The sequence below is a fragment of the Pomacea canaliculata genome, linkage group LG6, assembly GCF_003073045.1.
Source record: "Pomacea canaliculata isolate SZHN2017 linkage group LG6, ASM307304v1, whole genome shotgun sequence".
NCBI lineage: Eukaryota > Metazoa > Mollusca > Gastropoda > Architaenioglossa > Ampullariidae > Pomacea > Pomacea canaliculata.
Genome location: NC_037595.1, coordinates 14,947,294 through 14,967,403, shown reverse-complemented (window position 1 = coordinate 14,967,403; position 20,110 = coordinate 14,947,294). Strand labels below are relative to the sequence as shown.

The 20,110-nt window shown below is 39.3% G+C and overlaps 1 protein-coding gene across 1 annotated transcript in view; it reads right to left on the bottom strand.

The window, feature by feature from the left end:
- Nucleotides 1–15,558, bottom strand: part of LOC112566861 (tryptophan 5-hydroxylase 1-like) — a 30,780-nt gene extending 15,222 nt beyond the window's left edge. Inside the window, exons 1-8 of the mRNA XM_025243266.1 lie at nucleotides 15,478–15,558; nucleotides 12,015–12,239; nucleotides 11,716–11,835; nucleotides 9,469–9,667; nucleotides 6,479–6,582; nucleotides 5,616–5,683; nucleotides 4,110–4,160; nucleotides 2,051–2,149 (exon numbers count right to left, since the gene is read on the bottom strand). Coding sequence (XP_025099051.1) covers nucleotides 2,051–2,149; nucleotides 4,110–4,160; nucleotides 5,616–5,683; nucleotides 6,479–6,582; nucleotides 9,469–9,667; nucleotides 11,716–11,835; nucleotides 12,015–12,233 — 860 coding nt within the window. The 5' untranslated portion in view covers nucleotides 12,234–12,239; nucleotides 15,478–15,558. The remainder of the gene's footprint in view (nucleotides 1–2,050; nucleotides 2,150–4,109; nucleotides 4,161–5,615; nucleotides 5,684–6,478; nucleotides 6,583–9,468; nucleotides 9,668–11,715; nucleotides 11,836–12,014; nucleotides 12,240–15,477) is intronic.
- Between the last annotated feature and the right edge of the window lie 4,552 nt (nucleotides 15,559–20,110).

The following is a 20,110-nucleotide window of genomic DNA, read 5'->3' as shown; positions in this document are numbered from 1 at the left end:
CAGGACAGGCAAAAGTGGAGGACCTTTGTCACTGCCCTACGTGCCGACCGGCATAACGGGAACTAACTAACTAATACATGTTACATACGTTCTGGCTTGCATACAATACAAGAGAGTTGTAATGAATCCCTGAGCCCTATGAAATAATCAATCCACTCCTTCTGAATACAAGACATCAATAGAATCGATAGCTTCTTCATAAGTGGGATTCACACCTGAGTACAGTACATGATTTTGGTGCACTATTTTAGTAAGATATGTGCAACAGGCTAAATGAATACCCGAACAGCGACACCTCTAGATGATGATGATGATGATGATGATGATGATGATGATGATGATGATGATGACGACGACGACGACGACGACGACGACATGCAGAGTAGATGCAATGCACAAAAAAGAAAAAATAACAATTCAAAATAAATAACATCTTCAAACACAGATCAAATATACAGTATTATGTATACAGAGACATAGCAGCAGACAGAAAGAGAAGGAAAACAAAAATTTAGTACATTTAAATGACACCTCTAAATTATGAATAAATGCTGACAAAAACTTTGATTAAAAAATAGTTTAAAGAGAAATAGCGTGTATGCGTCATTGCGATATGTTCTCAACTAGATGTGCATTGCCAAATGGCTTTTTTAATTTAGTAAAGTGATGGATAAATTTACTCGCATGGCTCCCTTTCAAATAGGCGGCTGAACTATGTATAGTGTTCAAACAAATCATGGATCTGTTGGCAATTTTTGAAGTTACAGTCGGACCTCGATAAGTCGAACTCAAAGACCCGAAAAAAATTCGACTTACGAAGTTTTCGAGTTAGGGAAAATGGCGAAATAGGCGCAGGTATCTGACCGGGAACTAACAATTAATTCGATATAGGGAGGTTTTCGACTTAAGGAAGGTCGATTTATCGATGTCCGACTGTAATAGCTATTTGTGTCATACGCGGGACGATTTGACTTTCAATGTTGGGACGATGGGTCTTGCTTTGTCATGGCTAGAACCGGTTTGGGTTAGGGTTATTTGATATGATTGAGGCAGCATGGTCTTGGGGAGAAATGAACAGTGACCATATTGGGTAATATTGTTTTAATGATGTATTTATTCACAATTACATAATTATATTACGTGAGTACTAGGAGAGGCTGAAAAGCTGGCGATTTTTTTCTAGAAAAAAAGGTGAACTCTGAAGTGTTGAGTCCGTTTAAGCAATAATCCGCTAATGGTACGGATTTATTACAACGTTCCTTCAGTTCTTAAAACACTGCGAAAAAGCTCCATATGTTGGTCAGCGAGCCCTACCTCTGCGGAATCCGTGATCTGACTGGAACATTACTTAAATATTTCTTTAGCCAACAGTACAAATTCCAAGTCATCTTTGTCCTGTGTAATTTGGTAGGCAGTGGGAACAGGTGCGTCTATTGCTAAACTCTCGATCCTATTTTTCTCAGAGATTTACACGGTTCTTGAACGTTCATCTAGATAACACCATCCTTGTACCAAATCAGAAGCCACGATTTTCCTGCCCATTTCGCCTTTGGCCAGAAAGATTTTTCATGGCGCAATTCCTTGAATTGTTCATTAGTCTCAAGACTGTTTTATCAATATTTATCAGGCGGGCGACAGTCTTTAACATCTTTGTCAACTGAAATGAGCTTTCCAAAGCGTGATTTAACTGTTACATCAAAGAGGTCGGTTCAGAAACATTTCTTTCTACCGATTTCTTTACCAGTCTGAGGAAAGAGATACTGTGTTGCAGAGATGACAACATTTTATTTCACAGAGAATCTTCAGCTTCGTTGCCTAATAAGTGTCAATGCTGCCGAATTCTTGTGTTGACCACAGCCAACACAAATTCGAAATATAGAAAGAAAACTAATTATAGCACAAAACTCTCACAATACTGTTGTAGCAGTAATTCCTTTCCCTTCCTTTCTGCTCTCTTGTATCTGTATAAAGTCGCGACCCTCTCAGCCTCTCCTCGAACGTGAAATGAGTCTCTGTACTTTCACTCTATAAAATGATTTCCTTAACACACCTGTACCCACAGTGTTCCACCAAAAGTGGAATATTTGCAAGGTATTCACGGCAGGCATGAGTTGGGTATAGCTTCATAAGTTCCCTAAAAACTGTTCCCCTGCAACAACATTTTCAATATGCATGTATTAAACCTATATAAAAGGAACGGTCATTGTAAATGTCTTAAAAGTTCAATTGCATTTACTTACAAATAAAGATGTTTCAAAAACAAATACTTAAGAAATAAATAAACAAGCATGTGAATGGGAAGCTCTCTCTTCATTCCTTTATTCTTCCCTTAACAGGTACCAGCTGATGACCTGCCATGTTTTCCGTCCGTACTAGTCATAGTAGACAGTTGCAGCATCTAACAAGGTCACCACTTTGGCCTGTCTTGAACTGCGGTAAAGAAGTCCCGTCTGGTAAGTCCAGACATTATTTAACTTTTGCCACATTTTCTCTGTCCGCTTTGACGTCCACTGTTGTAACATGAAAGACGTTTTTAGACAGTGTCATGTTGAGTTACATGGCCAATCCACACTAGCTTATGCCATTACTAACACCGGAAGGGATTCTTGGTGGCGACCGTACTTTATTACATATACATTGGTCTTATGTTCAATGTATGAGATTCTGAGCAGTTCCTTGGACTCCTGGATTTTTCCTACCCATCACCAAGTGGTGTCTAAATCTCATACTATAGCTGTACCAACCTAGCCAATCGTGATGCAGCTGCCATCTCTAGACAGGGTGGCTCCCAAAATACTTGATGCTGTTTACTTCTTCCAGATGTATTTCATTTTTTTTGCTCTACTGTCTGTGTTGGTATTAATCCTTACTTTGTTCTTGTCAGTGATGGTCTCCATTCTAAATTCAGACGCACTGTCTATTTGTTATGTCTTACAGTTTGCTGCTGTTTCCTGTCATCTGATCAAATGTTCTCTACAAAACTAAGGTTACATTTGGCTTCAACAGTAGGCATCGCAAGCAAAGAATTTTCCAGTTAGTTGCTGAGCATCAGTTCGCTCACTGAGCTCTTGTAAAGAACTTCATTGACTCGAATGAAGTCCTCTTCGATGTTGAATTTTTCCATAACATGGCAATCACGTCAAGATAGTGTAAAGCTTCTATTTAAAGTCGTTGATAATGTGCGACAGATCCTCGTGGCATTTCTTCCTCAACTTGTTTGATACACACAGGTACGCCAGATGATTTCCAATTATACTGGTAAACCCGCAAGCTCGCTATCTTATCAACAGTTTTGGAAGAGACCTCTGTCTTTAGGGTCTGGAAAGTGTACAGTCTTTACAGTATTCGATCCATAGCTTGAGTTTCCTAAGTGTTTCCATTGTTGTTGTTTTTTATAATAAAAGTGTACACTTCCTCCGTCCATGAGGACGAGGTAGGTGCGCTTTACAATAAAATCAAGGAAGATCAATCGAAGTCAAGAGACGGCGCAGAGGTCTAACAAACCAGCGCTCAATGCTGCGATGGCGAGATATCAAGTTATTCTCGGGAAGAATGCAGAATGTAAGTACAGCAAAAATCTTCATGGAGAATAATCTGCAGAAGATCCACCTAGTCTTCAAAGACTGAAGGGTTTTCCTGGACTATCTTAATGAGAGTCTTCAGAAACTGGTAGGGCATTTTTGCTATTATTTTGTGCCATATTATCTTCTTTGCTGCGGCGTTACACCTCGATCCAGTTCTTACCCAGTACTACTAGTACTAGTAGTAGTTTTGCAGGTTGGGTATCTGCCACAACTGTCTTTCGTATATTAATATTAATAAAAGAGACCTTCACAGATTCGCACAAAAGCTACTGCTAAAATGACCTCTGATAATTGAGTGGTAAATCTGTTACAGAAAAGATCTAACTCTCTAGTTACAATATTACGAAAACAAAAGAAGAAAACATTAATCTTAATTAATTAGTGATCCCTATCCTTTAAAGGGACTTCTACAGAATAAGAACATTTTGAAACATAAACGCCTTTTCAAGTGCCACACAAAACCTGCTAGAGGGGTTACGGCGTAAGAAAAGGTATAAAAAATGAATAGACTATAGAAATCCTTACCACGTTTGGACTTCAGAGTCAGTGTAGTCAATGCGAGGTATAGGGTCACCGCTGAAATCAAGCAGATGAACAATCCTGATGAGATAATGTGAAACTTAATATATGATTTTAACAATAGATTAGATGATTTGCATAGTGATCACAAACTCGTGTTATTCTCCTTCATGTAATCAATCATTTAGTTGACCAAGGCAGCATATTTCAAAATGAACAAATCTCCAAATATTTATGCACACTGAAATAATCGTCGTTGTTTTAATCCTGCAATTTATTAAAAATCCCAAGTAATTTTTTAAAATGAGGCTTGTAGTTGTGCTGATCAATGACTATGCTCCTCATGGATAAGTTACTGTGGACCTTTGGTTGAGATGAGTGAAAATGACGCTCCACCTCTTCGGTCTAGTGCTCCTCACTCGGGAAGACAGGTGTTGATAGTAGCCACCGACAGTGCACAGCTAACGGTGGAAGAGTCAGACACAGGCAGACCGTGCAGGACTCTTTCACGCATTAAGCAGACTCATTCTTCGCTTACATCGGTTTTCTTGGATTCCTCTACCCATTACCTAACTTACTACTTCTGCAAGAGCAGGAAACCGCAAAAATGGCGAAGAACTTTTCTTTGATTAAAATGGCTCTTTCTCGGTGTTAATGAAGCTGAAATAGTGAAGCTCGTAGAAGACACCTAAAGTGAAAGAAACTACAAACCAAGCCACGCTCGCCTCCAACTTGTTAGGTGAGGGGGCACAGATCTTGTCCTCTTCTGTGCGCCCCGCAACTTTCAATCATGTCAACATTGTGTACACTCTACCCCCAATGCGTACAATGCAATTTAATGATCAATCGTGTCAAAAGACGGAGAATGACATTCACCAGATGCTCTTCGAAGACATTGTGGATATTGCCATGACGCCTGAGGCTTTGTTGTACCTCAGGGTGATGAGGTGTATATCACCGAACTGACTCCTCCGTTAAGATACCCCATTAGTTTGTTGTGTAGTATATAGATTTTTATTCATACTGTTTAGTTGTCCGAGAGATAGCATGTTTGCTTTTCGTTTTTCCTGTTACTGTATTTTTCTGTTTACTTTCTTGTGCGTGTGCTTGTGTTTGTATATAATTTATGATGTAAAGCGCATTGAGCCTTTACGGAACTGTGTTATACAAGAGTGTTTATTATTATTATTAAGGTCATGCCGCGCAACTAATCATCATGTATAAATGATTGATTTTCTGTTATGTGTCATCAAGGTCTTTTTCCCAACTTTCTCTCCACACACCGCCTCTCAGTCAGTTCTCTTATAATACCTTCAGTCTTTGCATTCCTCAGACCAGACTTACATTTGGTACATGTTCCTTGTCTGTCATTGGTCCTCTTATCGAAAATGAACTGCCACTATATATTAACTAGAAATCTACTCTTCTCCTTCTATCAGGTTAGGGTGTGCGCGCGCGCGCCGCGTGTTGTGTGTGTTTTCATAAGTTGTTTATGCATGCGCCTGGACTTACTCGCGGTACGCCATTGCAATATCAGTGAACGCTTTCCTTCGTTCTCGGTATAGTTTATCCTTGAAACCCTGCACACAAAAGAAACATCTTGGTTTAAATTCTTAACTTTATTGCAAACTACCGAGTAATACTGGAACTTAGAAGCTTGAAAGTTAATGAATTTAACTCAATTTATAAATATATATGTACACTTCTCTATGTGATGCAATATTTAAAAAAATTACCATAGTATTTGTTGCTGAATGTTGCACAAAATGCTTCTAAAGGTTTATTTTAGATCATGCACTACTGTTTCGGACATTACAATTTTTAAAACAGGAGTATCTGTTTTATTTCCGTCACATGAGAACTTTTGCGAATTGAAAATTTAGCAAGTAATCGTGATGCAGCTAACAATAGATATAGGTGTCTATTCCCCATATGGTCTTTAATGACTACTTGGGTATCTATCTTCATTTAGAAGGTTTTTCGTTTTGTTTACAAATTTTTCAAATATAATTCATAATTGGGATTATAAATCCAGTCTTCGCGAAAGCATTATACTGCTTTAAAATAGCCAAGCATTAAAATCCGGTTTTGAACGACTCAATAAACTGTTAAACTCTTCGATAAATGCCCCAGTGTGTTTACCCACTCTTTTTTTCTAAATGCAGATTTTCAAGTTTGTTGTTTTTCTACTTGTGTTCAAAGTAATGATACTAATTTGGTAAATAACCATAGATCTGTAACAAACCAATGATATTATTACTTTAATTTTATTTTAAATAGTGCAAAACTTTCTGTGTTAAAATTTAAAACCCAGAACGTTTTATTTAAAAACGTGTTCTAGTATCTTTTTGTCTGTGTCAGAATGAAGAACTTACCGGATGGTCAGCATCAAGTTCAGTGCCATACATAAGGACACGATGCGCTGCCTTGTCAAGATCTGATATTTTTCGAGGAAACCAGGGAACACTTTCCATAAACGCTGGAAAACAACACATGCAGCTAATCTACTCCCAGAAAGTTCAGAGCAAGTTACAGTTTTGTATGGGGCGCCAAGAGTGGAATTTTCTCTAATATTCTCTCTATAGCGCTATACAATACATGTATTCTATAACAGAGTATGCAAATGAGCCAGCCTCTGTTACAGAATTTATTCTATAAGTATACAATTGAAATGCAATGCTAGAATGCATTATTTAGCTACAGAATGGAATTGTATAAATAAAATGTATTGGATAGCAACTTCTGAGTATAATATAAATGAAACACTTTGGTTTTTACCGAGTTTTATTTATACAATTTTTAGCTATAAAATGCAATCGATAAGTAGAGAATGAAATGTATAACTTTAGAATGCAATGTATAGCTATAGAGTACATTTTATAAGTATTGTCATGAACCAGCCTGGTTTATGGCCAGAACAACAGGACCTATGCAGGGTAGATAATTATAGGTGGGCCGCGGTCAGTTAAAGCGGACAGTAAAGGGAAGCCTTTCGTCGGACACGTACTCAGAGCTAAATGGAGGAAAATGTGGGACCTGTCACATTCACATCTGCTTTCAACATCTCCACTGTTATTCCATCGTTCGTTAAAAAAAAAAAATTCGTTCGTTACTGTTATTCATCTGCCCCTGGTGCTTTGCCGCTCTTCATTGTCTTGATTGCTGCTGTCATTTCTTCCAGGATTGGCGGGTCTGTGCAGATGTCAAGGTCTATAGCTGCTGGCTGGATGTCTGCAATTGGGGAGGGGGGATCTGGTCTGTTCAGAACTGACTCAAAATGTTCCCTCCAGCGCTGTAGTTTTCCTGCCTCTCCCTCGACGACATTACCGTTCATGTCTTTCACTGACACATCACTGTTCTTAAACCCGTTGTTTAGCTGTTTGCTTATCTTGTACAGTGTCTTCAGGTCATTTTTGCTAGCTGCTTTTTCAGCTTCATCTGCCAGTTTCTCTATGTGGTCTCTTTTGTCGGTTCTTGCCATCCTCTTTTCCTCTTTGTTTAGTTTTGTATATCTTTGTCTGTGTTGTTCCTTCAGGCGTTCAGATCTAGTGCTCTTGAGTTTTTTGTTTGGTTGACTTTCTCTCGTCTATCTTTTTCCATGTCTCTTCTCTGATCCACTGTTCTTTCTTTTTCCGTTGGAAGCCCAGTATTTTCTCTCCTGTTTCCTGTAAGACTCGAAAATTCTTGGAAATTGGGTTTGCAATCATTTTCTAATCGATCACTGCTGTTGTACTGTTTAGTAATGGAGAATGAGAAAGATAAGAAATATTAGAAGGTTGAGAGAGGGGTTGCGATATTGTTGCAGTTTCTGTAACAGTTTATGTTTTACTTGAATGGGTTGTTAACCCATAGGAAAACCCCCAACCTGGAGGGCCAGCAGGGTTTCGCCAAGCAGGGTTTCGGCCAGGACAAATCATGCACTGACCACATTGCAACCCTTCGTATCATCATAGAACAGTCCATCGAATGGCAATCCTCCCTTTATATAACCTTTGTGGACTTTGAGAAGGCCTTCGACAGTGTAGACAGGGACGTCATCTGGAGACTGATGAACCACTATGGTATTCCGCCTAAATTCATAAACATCGTCCAGGGATTGTATGAAGACTCATCCTGCCAAGTTATCCATAATGGCAAACTCACTAAACCTTTTGTAAGGAAGACTGGTGTAAGACAGGGTTGCATACTATCACCGACAATCTTCCTGATGGTCATAGACTAGGGTTATGCGTAAGACGACCCAAGACAACAACACCGGTATCCAGTGGATCTTCACTAAACAGCTAGAAGACCTGGACTTTGCAGATGACATTAGTCTCATCGGCAGCAGCATGCACAAACCAAACTGAGCAAGCTAGCAGAGGAAGCAGAAAAGACCGGCTTAAAGATCAACAAAAAGAAGACCGAAGTGATGAAATTCAACAACAAGCAGGAACTTCCAATTCAACTTCAAGGAGAGAACATCCTAGAAACAGACCGCTTCACATATCTGGGGAGCATCGGCAGCAAGGATGGTGGAGCGGACGACGACATCAGAAGCCGCATAAACAAGGCCAGGCATGCTTTCAACAGTCTGCGCCCCATCTGGAACTCCCGAGCATTATCCCTTCGCAGCAAAACCCGCATATTTAACACCAATGTGAAGGCAGTCCTAGTGTATGGCTCTGAAACTTGGAGAGTGACAAACACCATCAACAACAAGCTCCAGACCTTTACCAACCGATGCCTTCGCCATATTTTGAGAATAAGATGGCCTGAGAGGATCTCCAACAGCAGCCTGTGGGAAAGAACTAACCAGAATGCCACTAGTCAAGACATCAAAAAGCGCAAGTGGGGCTGGATAGGACACACCTTGCGCAAACCGGCTGACACCATTGCCAGGCAGGCACTTGACTGGAACCCGCAGGGGAAGAGGAAAGTTGGGAGGCCAAAACAGACTTGGAGAAGATCAGTAGAGAGCGAGGCAAAGGCAGCCGGAACCACATGGGCCCAACTGAGGGGGGCTGCCCAAAACCGGGTTCGCTGGCGAGGTGTTGTTGCGGCCCTATGCTCCTCGAGGAGTAACAAGGAATGATGATGATGATGAGAGAGGGGTTAATAGTAGGTGGTACAGGCTAGTTTAGGACATTTGATTCACATGCTCCAACCTTATATAAATCTATAAGACAATGCTTCATATTTGAACAGTTTTTTTCCTACTCCCTGTATGACAATAAACAGAAATATTATGTACAAATTATTTGCAGATAAAGATGAAAATATGATTCTTCTTAACATCAGCTACTTTATTTTTAAACAAATCTGCAATGTCTGGAGATGGGCCAACCTGATCAATAGAGAGTTTCGTGTCATGTAAAACACTTACAAGCCTCCTTTGCAAGTGGTGGAGGAGATACAGGCAGGCTTAGTTCACTGAAGGTAATAGAAGCAATGTCACGCTTCAGACGGTTAACGAGTTCTTCAAGACGCACTGTGTCCGTTTCAACGTCTACATATATGTCGTACTCAGAGTCACGCCGTTGAGACTTCCGGGACTCAATATGAACAACGTTGATTTTGTTTTCCTATAAAGAGACAAAATGGTAATATTATTACTAAAATTAACAAAAAATTGACAGTGTTAATCATCAATTATAAATTTTGAGAGATCTCAATATGATCGGAGTCCAAGATGGATTCAGCAGCCGTGGTCTCAAAAACACTGGTTTTAGACTGCCATAATTAATTAAAAGATTATCTACAATAGTCACGGGGTACGAAAGGCTTGTTTTATAGACCCTAGAAAGTATTTTGCGAGAAAGATTAGTAGACAGTATTTATGTCACTTCTTAATAGCCAATGATTTATGCAAGAACAATAGAGGTCTGTTGTTATCGGACTGCTCACGTATGTGGTGTCATCTTCCAGGACTAGTGTCAGGGGAGAACGATATCCTGCCCTCGAGCCCACAGATACAGACCATAGGTCTGACTCCTTACTCCTTACACAAGCAATCGCTTCTTCATGAAGGGCGTGGAACTTTCAGACAAGACAGGAAGAAACGACTTAAAGGAGGCCTAAGAATAAAAGCAATCCATCCGTTGAGACTCGGAACTCCAGTAAATAAGACATCGACACGGAATTCATGGGAATCAGACTAAACTTTCCAGGAACCCAGGCCTGAGAGAGGTGGGGTGGAGACAGGGGGATCTGCTGTCCCCAGGCCCGCGGCTGTGAAGGGGGCCCGGCCTTGGTCAGTGGATTTTTTCCCTTCTTTCTTTAAAAGACAACGAAAAGGAAAAGAAAGGAAAAAATCCACTGACCAAGGCCGGGACGCCCTTCACAGCGAGAAAGAAACAGCCAAGAACAATTTCTAGGCCTAAGGTAGGTCTAGGCCTGGGGTGGGAAGCATAGTCACCGGTATCACATTATCGCTGGACACCGAGGATTTATTGCACATGAAAATATAGAAGAATGTTCGTGCATTGAAATTGCTGGATTTATGTGCCACAAGAGGAGGCCCTGCAAGCAAATCGGTATTGACAGTGAAGAGATAGGTATGTTACTGATGTGTGGTCACTCTGTGAACCGAGAGGATGGGGGCCCGCCCCTAGCGCTGAAGCCTACAAGCGAGAGGTCAAAGGTGGTTTTTTTCTTAGTTACTTAACGACACAGTGAAGCTTTCTCTTCCAGTTTCTTCATCACCAAAATAATAGCCAATCCTCACTGTATTTGTGACTGGGGCTAAATTTGCGCCAACAGACCGCCCATTCGCGCGAGAGCGAGATTTTGCGGGACTTGCTGATTACAGATACAAACCGCCAACTTTGAAATTAGCGATAATAAAGAAAACAGTTGTATTTCAGGCGCTGAAAATTACACTATACATTTATATTGCCTCGAACTCCCTAAATCTGTATACAACTCGGCTCACTCGGAAATGCCTTAAATTTTCAGGGTAGTAATTGCAGCTGACAGGATCAGACAAAGACGACAACATATTTTTGTTTCCTAATTTAGGATTTCGTCAATAAATTTTGCAAAGTGAATCCTTAAGCGGATTATGCCAAAAGAGCCACCGTTGGTTTGCTGTTCACATGTCATGAAAACTGATAGCAAAATGATAAAATGCAAGTGAGGCCTCTTTACCTCCAGTTTATTTCGTCCTCGTATGGACCACGTGGACAGACTACTGATCTACTTATCAAATTCATGTTCTAGTTTATCGCCTGTTCATATTTAAGTAACGTGACAATCTAGTCAACTATTTCCCATGTCTAAGTACAGAATACTGCTTCCCCAAATCTGAGTAGCAAATCCCCTTTTGTTCTTGATGTACAAGTGGGCAAGTATCACAATGCACTTAAAAAAGTCAATAACACAGTCTTCAGGATTATGCATAAATAATTTGCTTTACTAAAAATTTCTGCCAGTGGGAGAACTTGGATCATGTTTATTAGGTATATCTGTGTCACGAGCTTGTTCTCTTTCTGTGTGTGGTTATGTGTGCAAAGAATTACCATAAGAACAGAAAGGAGTGCTCATCCAGATTTTGGGAAAAAAAGTATCTTTCGCCTAGCCTTACCCACTCATCAGAAACAATTATTTTAAAAATTATTTCAATAAAACTTACCTGAAATATGCGAAGGGCATTGGCCAGATTCCCGATGTTGTTTTTGAGCGAGAAGACGACCGCTGTCGTAGTGCCAAGACCTGAAGGGCTTCTAATACCATCTATGTTTTTTAAACTATCCTGTGAGCAAAATTAGACCTTTAAACATTTACGTATGCTAGGACAAAATACTCATTTGAATAAAGGCACCTTGATGACACTGTCTATCCTTTCCTTAAAAAATATAACAACCACTTGTTTCATAGAATAAATAAATAATAAACTGCTACAAAATACGCGTATACACTTCTAAAATTGACCTCAAGGGCTTTTATCTGACTTGGTGTTGGCGGTCGTATATCATGACACATTCGTTTTCTTAAAATTTGAGAGGCACACATCTCTGGCTTTGAAGTAAGAGGCTTAGGCCGATGCATTATTGGGTTGAGTATCCGATCCTGCTCCTTCTGAGATGAAGAGAGTCTGGCAGTTGGTGTGTTTCTAACACTTGATTTACAAATTTCGATGTAGTTTCCCATGGCTTTCTGAAACATGAAATTAAGTATTTTTTCCAATTAAACAGCCAGCAAGACAACAGCACACACATTCACCCAGCCATAATTATATCTTATATCAAGTGATTATGCATCTAATCAATTTTATTCATTGAAAAGTAAAGCGACAAACCCGTCTCAGTAGCTCCTTTTTGAATCAGAAGTCTTAACTTTCATACAAGCATTACACAACCGAAGATTACAAGCTTTTAAAGTTTCTACATACAGTATCTACAAGTAATGTTAACAGAGGTTTTAATGATGTGTCCACGCCTAGCTAGCATAAATAATCTATAATTAGCTTGGTTGTGGTGTGAACAACAAACTTCCAACACTCGAACAAAGGCAGGAACACTCAGCAGGTGTGCAACCCTTTAATACACGGGCCTGTACATGTATACTGATTTTTTTTTTATCAACGTCCAGTGAAGGGAAAAAACTTCGAAAGCGTGACGTCAGCGACCTTGACTTTCCCGTGCAAAGCAAACTGTCCGATTCACTCCGTGCCAGCCATGAAACTTGTTCTGGGGCTAATTCTACAACTTGTAAACACTATGAAGGGCGGCAGAAAGTTAATTGCGACATGCCAAATAACTCAAGGCCTAAAACGGATGACAGGTAAAGATAAAATAAACGAGGGCCCAAAACAACCGAGACAATGTTACACTACAAGTAGGTTACAGTAGAGTTCATCGTGAGCAACGCCTCTGTAGCGTAGTGGTTACGAAGTCTTCAGATTGACAGTTGGTGTGTTCAAAACCTGGATTTTTGTTGTTGTTGTTGTTGTTGTTGTTGTTGTTTGTTTACAAGAATTTAGTCACCAAAATTCAATAAACATAGACGAGAAATCTGTAAAATAAAACATAAAAGCATTGTTACAAAAACCTTTCAGAATTACAGTAATGATCCGAAAGCCCTTTGAGGGCAATCGAAAATATTCTTTAAAAAACGGTAATTCAGAACAAACTGATAAAAAGAAATGTTTGAATTACTTTTAGAGATTTCATTGCCTTTCTTGAAAAAGTTAGTCATATGCACATATGCAGATGAAATAGAACTTAACCGTACGCTCACTGTAGCAGATATATAGATCTCTTAAGAACAGTATTTCATAAATTATATAGACATCCATAAATGTTTAATTCTGCTTAACAGCAGACGTAGTACGACAAAGCGCATTTTTAATGTAAAAGTGCTACATAAGAATGAGTGTAAAATAACTGCAGGATTAGATATGACTATGTCATATTGGGACATGATGTTGTGAACGTAATGTGAATTAGTACAAAATCACCCCTTATAGTATGGGCTGATGCATTAAAATCATTTCATTTTCTAAATACTGCAAAAATCACAATGTTCTGCTTGGATTATAAAGCACTGATGTCAGTAGATTTAAGAAAACCCAAATCAGTTTTTCAAGTTACTGTAAAATTACTAACTTTAGTGTATATGTACAACCACTTGAAAAAAATCTTAGCAAAGTTAATGAGATAATTGTGCCAGTAATAATCGTTTTCGTGCACAGAAAATCATTAAACGGATGTTTTCACCTGACTAAAGCTTGACCATGTAGTCAACAATATTTGGCGCAAAACCAAGGGGACTAATCCTATAGGAAGCAATTCCTGAGTCGCTAAAGGACAAGAAGTTGTAGACGTTAGGTAGACGGGTGCATATAACAATGCCTTCCAATTTATCCCAAGAAACATTTTCTGAATTAAAGCTTTGCTGTATGGCTTTATTCCTACACTTATTTTTCTGCCTCAACGTCACAATCGATCACACTGTACTCAACATCTAGCGCTGGTTTTTGACAGTTTCTTTTATCTATTTAAAACTTACAAAATAATCACTTAACATCCACTTACCTACCCCCACCTTAATAAAAATAAATACTTTACTTTGTTATTGTGTTAGTGTTTTTACCATAGAGAATATGTGCTCATATCACCGTTGTTTTCAGCTATGAAATCAAAATTCTCGACGAGTTCTACGCCTCTTCTACCACGAACTAGTATCCTGGACTGCTGGCAGGCGATTTTTTTTTCAGTTTACTGCTAAAATGAGGCATAAGATGACACAGCTTCCGGTTTATTCATATTTCAGATTAACTACTAAAACGAGGCATTAGACGACATGGCTTCCGGTTTATTCACATTCTTTGTTACGGCTCGCCGAGACTAACAACAGATCACTTCGCACGAGGCCAAGAGTGAGTCTCGGTATACAGACATCAGTCCATATATACACTTCCATGCTTCTACTGAACTACTACGAGTCCCTCATCCTTACTCCGCCTGTTTAGTGCACAAGATGTAAGTGCCGCAGAGGGATTTGACATCAGGCCGATCTACATTCACTCTTACGACTCTTATATCATCTTTCGAGACAACTCTTTTGCACATCTACGCTGAACCTCGTGTTTTTTGGTCCGTGAGTATTGAAGTCTTTTATACATATATAATTTATGTGAAAAAACACAAATGAATTAACATATTTCTGTACGCTATATCAGTGACTTCAAGAAGGAGAACATCATATCCTGGCCGCTAGCTGGTTTCCTGCTTTTTATTTATTGTCACGCTTCAGTTGTTATATATTCTGATCATCTCAGTGTTTTTTGTAAATCACATAATTTTTTTCTTCAACATTTAATTTTATTTCTAACTTCTCTTACCAGCTTGCAAGTTAAAACTATGAAAACTTAACGTTTTTTTTGGACGACCCGCTCTGACGTAGGAAGACTGACAGAAGATTTTGAAACAAATTGGACTTTAAGGTAAAGTGGTGTAAGCAAAGATGGTAAATTACTTTCTTTGAAGTAAGCTTGTGTTTGCTGACGAGTCTATCTCAAATTGTATACAAAAAGGTACTGCAATACAGAGACTGTTTCATGATAGCAAAAAAATTCAGATTTTCATAAGGAAACTCTTGAAGAAGTAAATTCAGAGCTAACGTTATAATTCAGTTGAAATTTGCACTGTGTGACACTAGGACTTTTTCTTGTTGAAACGCATTGTCTGGTCCAGCTGAAATGTGTACTTGCGAGTGTAAGCACAAGCACTCTTGCTGTGAAATTTACTCAATGAAGACCTAAACAACAATGTGTCGGATTTGTTCACCGACAATTTTTTATAGTTTCAATGAAATTGTCATATATATATATCGCAATAAAAAGATACATATAGAGAGAGTTTTTAAAAACATGACTAAAAACATGTCCTACCGTTACGGACTATATACTTGTGATGAAAACGTCTTGCAGCTTAGTTTGCAGATAGCACCAGCGGCACATCCCACTTTGTATGTCATACTCTTTCCCAGTAGGCTTGTTCTTATACTGACGGTAATGACATGATAATTACTTTTCTGACAACTCATGATAATGATAATGTAAATGAGCCTAGTAGAAGATTCTGCTTAGTTATTTTTGGGGCATTTTACATTACATTGCTCTCATCCTAATCCATATTCATTCGAAAGTGATCTCGTCTCTTGGAATACAAATTGCATTTAAGCAAATAGAAGCTTTAGTGAGATTGGCTTTCCGGATGCTTGAGAAACGAAGCGCGATAGGTTCCTGAAGTTTATGTATTTGACTAATGATGCAGACGATGATTTTGCTGCTTTTTGCTTTGATTATTGATACTGTGACCGCCTACGTAAAATGCGACCAGACACAATATTAATAGGTTTCGCAAAACAAATTTTGGTACCAAACAAGTATTTTCCACTTTTTGTCCTTTACTTGCGTCAAAAGCTGTTTGAAATAGTTATAATCATATATTATTTATGTACCCTTAAATTTTAGTGATTTCTTGCGTAAAAGCGTGCGTGCGTGCGTGCGTGAATATGCCAGTGAGCGACGCCCGCGCATAATATTTACATTACTGACATATGGCGCTCAGCGTAATAAAGTAAGTTGCATAATCTAAACGTCAATAACACTTTTAAATAATAATACAAATAATAATACAACTGACATTAATGGGAAGTTTTGTGACAACCTTTTTATATTGATGTTACCAATGTGTATCAATCTCAAGATATTTTAAGCACTCACCTATTATTTTAGAAATCTGGAAATAACAGATATTTTTTTATGTATTTGATCAAAGCTTTGTGTAATCTGAACATTGACTATTTTGGCAGAGGGGTGCGGCGGTGGGGGAGAGCTACGAAATATTTACTGTTCATTTCTTGAGTACGCTTGGACCACAATCAGGGATCAGCTGACTTGACAGTGTGTAAAAGTGAAGTGAAGTGATTTCTAATCATAAACACACATTTTGCAGACTCCAAACGGCTGTTTCGATATGCTTTTATTGGAGGAGAGAGTACTTTTTCGCGCCTCCAACAGGGATAAAAATGTGTATCCCAAAACAACACAAGAAGTCTCTATTAGAATGGAAGACAATCAGCAAAGGTATACAAGGCAAAACTCCAAATTCATCAAGCTTTCCATACTGACCTGCTCTACGCCAACAGAGGAAGAAGACAAAGATTTCTTCAACAGCTTACAGGCAGCAGTGGAAAACATTCTTACCCATGTGATACTAGTACACGGAGTTTTCAATAGAATGATGGTAGGTAAAGAACTATGGGAAGGGAAGGAATAGGGTATATAACTGACAATTGCAGCAGATTATGTGATTTTTGTGAAGAAAATGACCTTGTAATTGCAGATAAAATTTTTCAACATGAGATTCATAAAGCGACTTGGAAGTCACCTGATGGCATATATGCGCCGACAAGGTCGACTTGCTATCTTGATAGAGATGTGTACTGCATAAAATGATGTAATGTGCTAGTACGATCATTCACTCATATGCTAGTACAATTCATGTTTTGAGAATAGGGATGTAATACTATTCAACAATTCAACACGACCATACGCTGACATGCAAGGATGTGTAGCTAGCCGATCGAAGATCCGTAGATCGCGATGCGCGTACAGCGAACGCTGGCGTTTGCTTTGTGATGCTTGACAATGGGCAAACCAATGTTATAAGATTTTCCCCAAGCTTGGCCTAATCTTGACCAAATCTTGCGTGTTTGCTGAGCCATTCTCAAACTCAGATGTCAGTCAGCAAACATGGATTGCGAACACGAGACACAGTTAACGTTTCCAACCATACCGATCGAATCAAATCCACTCATGACAGAGATGTATTTATAATATAAGTAAAGGACTTCAGGAATGTTCTTTAGGAATGCACACAAGAATCGTTTTGTACAAGATAGGACAGAGAATACAAGTAAATGTCCTTTCTGCACAGACAAGAGTGTTGGTAGCGCGATTACACAGAATGGGACGGATGGCTCTGATCTTGCGTAGTTCATAATAGACAGACTGACAGACAACTGTCACTTGTCTATCATAACACGCAGATTAACAGACAGCTGTAACTTGTTTAGCATAATAGACTGACAGACAGCTGTCTCCAGTCCAAAGCCTAAAACTAAACCATGGTTTAACTCCGGCTCCCGCATGAAGAGACATGAATGTTTTTAAAGCTAGGTGTCATGTATAATCCTGTAAGAACCCGGATTCAAAATCATGCATGATTAGAGTTGGACATGACTACAAAAGAGAAACAAGAAAGCAGCAAAAACGGTTTATGAAAATTAGGTATCTAAGATGTAAGGACCCAAAGGCATTTTGGAACACTCTAAACAAGAATAACAGTGAAAAAAAAGAAAGGAAATCCCAACCTGGAATGAATTCTTAGAGCATTTAAGAAGATAAACCACTCTTGTAATGATACATTTGAGACTGATCTACCTGTGGACATACCTGAAACTAGCAATAACTATCTGAACACTGAAGTATTTGAGAGGGAGGTGTCCAATTGCCTAAAAAAGCTTAAAGAAAGCAAAGCTCGTGGAAATGATAATTTTTAAAATTCTCAATAGCAACGGGTCATGCCCTCAGAGAATGCTTAGTTTAGTTCTTGTTACTCAGGAGCATATGGCCACAACACCTCGCCAGCGGACCCAGTAAAGGGTAGCCCCCATCAGTTGGGCCCATGAGGTTCCGATGTCCTTTGCCATGCTCTCTACTGTTCTTTTCCACGTCTGCTTTAGTCTCCTAACACAGAATGGGCATTAGGTATTATAACACTAGGTTTTAAAAACAAAGTGATCCAAATAACTACAGTAGCATCACAATTCTTAGTTGCTTCATAATTTACTAGACTACATATACAGGTATACACGAGGAGTCTGGACGAAGGAAAGAATGAGCGTATGATACCAAGAATTAGTTTTCCTTTTTGTTGTTGTTGCTGCTATTGGGTTTTTTTTATTAGCTGTCATAAATCACCCAGTGAGTGTATGTGAATAACAGACACTATTTATAAAGATAGGAATGTTCATGAACATGTATGGCCATATTATTAAGATCTCAATATCCCTTTGAAGGTGACAGAATAAAGAATCTTGAATGTTGTTGCGGTCTTCATCATTAGGATCTTTTAAGTTTATTATACATGCTCAGCTGACAAGTAACATGCTCTTTCTTTTTTATAAATTGCTCACTGAGGATTCTCTTACACAGTGCCAGCTTATAACTATTGTAATGTACCACAGTATAGTTTATTAAGGGAAGCCAATATTTCTTGACACATTTAACTTAAATCTAACCATCTGACCCAAAACAACAGTGTTCTAAAGCAAAGTTGATTTTTCCATAACAGACCTAAAAACACAATGATATGGAGTTTTACAAAAGGACACAACAAGCACCTTCTCATTAAGCATGTTGTATCTTTGATCTTTATTATTTTCATCATTGTGTTCATTACTCAAGCTCTCTCAATTGTGAATATCGTCTACACGCCTAAACTCTACAACCATGGCGGCCATCTTTGCGCCAGTGGCGTACTACCTCTAGAGGAGGTACACGTGCTCCCGCGGGCGCTCACTCACGTTTCGCTCCGGTACGGCCGCCCGTCATAGGCGCCCGCGCCGGTATGAAAGAGTTTTGTCCTCGTGCAATCAGAAGCCGGCTACCCGAAACCGCCATGTGACTGGACTGCCAAGGTAACATTAAAGACACTCGCCAAAAAAAAGTGCTTTTCAAGAAAATCGCATTTATGCACCATTACGAGATATGACATTGTGAGAAAAGTTTCCCTCTGGCATACTGTCGGACCTATACTTATAATTACATCTTTATTTTTGCTTTGCACGGATAGCTCTGGGACTCGATCCCCTAGACGGGTCTTTTTATTGTATATATTTGTATGTTTGTATGTTTAATAAATCTTGTTATTTCTACACGTTACATCACACGTCGAGTCTTGTTTTTGGGAAACAACAGGGGTGGGGACTCGGACGCCGCGTGGTAAACTGTGGTCGATGTATGACTCACGCCAATGTGTCCGGTTGCCCTGGGCCAGTATTCTTGTTTCGGCTCAAAAACTAGGAATACTGCAACAGATATCATGTACTCAAATTGTCTTTCTTTACGTAGTTAACAGTCTCCCTAGCTTCGACGTGCACTATGGCAGAAAGTTGTCTTTGAACTTCAAGCTGTGTTGTCCTCCGACGACTTCCCGCACTCCTGCGCCAACATCGGGCAGCATTCACAGCATCATTCCAAAAGGATGGTCATTAACACGTCTAGAGGTCGGGGGGCGTGAAGGTCAAAGATCATGCGCAGACCATCATGATATAAAGCAAGAAAGTGAGGCTCGATGCAGTGAGCAGCAATCTTCAAGAAGGCGACGAAGTCAGACAGGAAGCTGGATAATCGAAAGCCCCGATCACGGAGTTTTATATTATGTAACTCCGTGGCTCTGATATTGCGGGATGTCGACGCTGGTATGGCGGAGGTTGTGGAACGTAACCAAGCA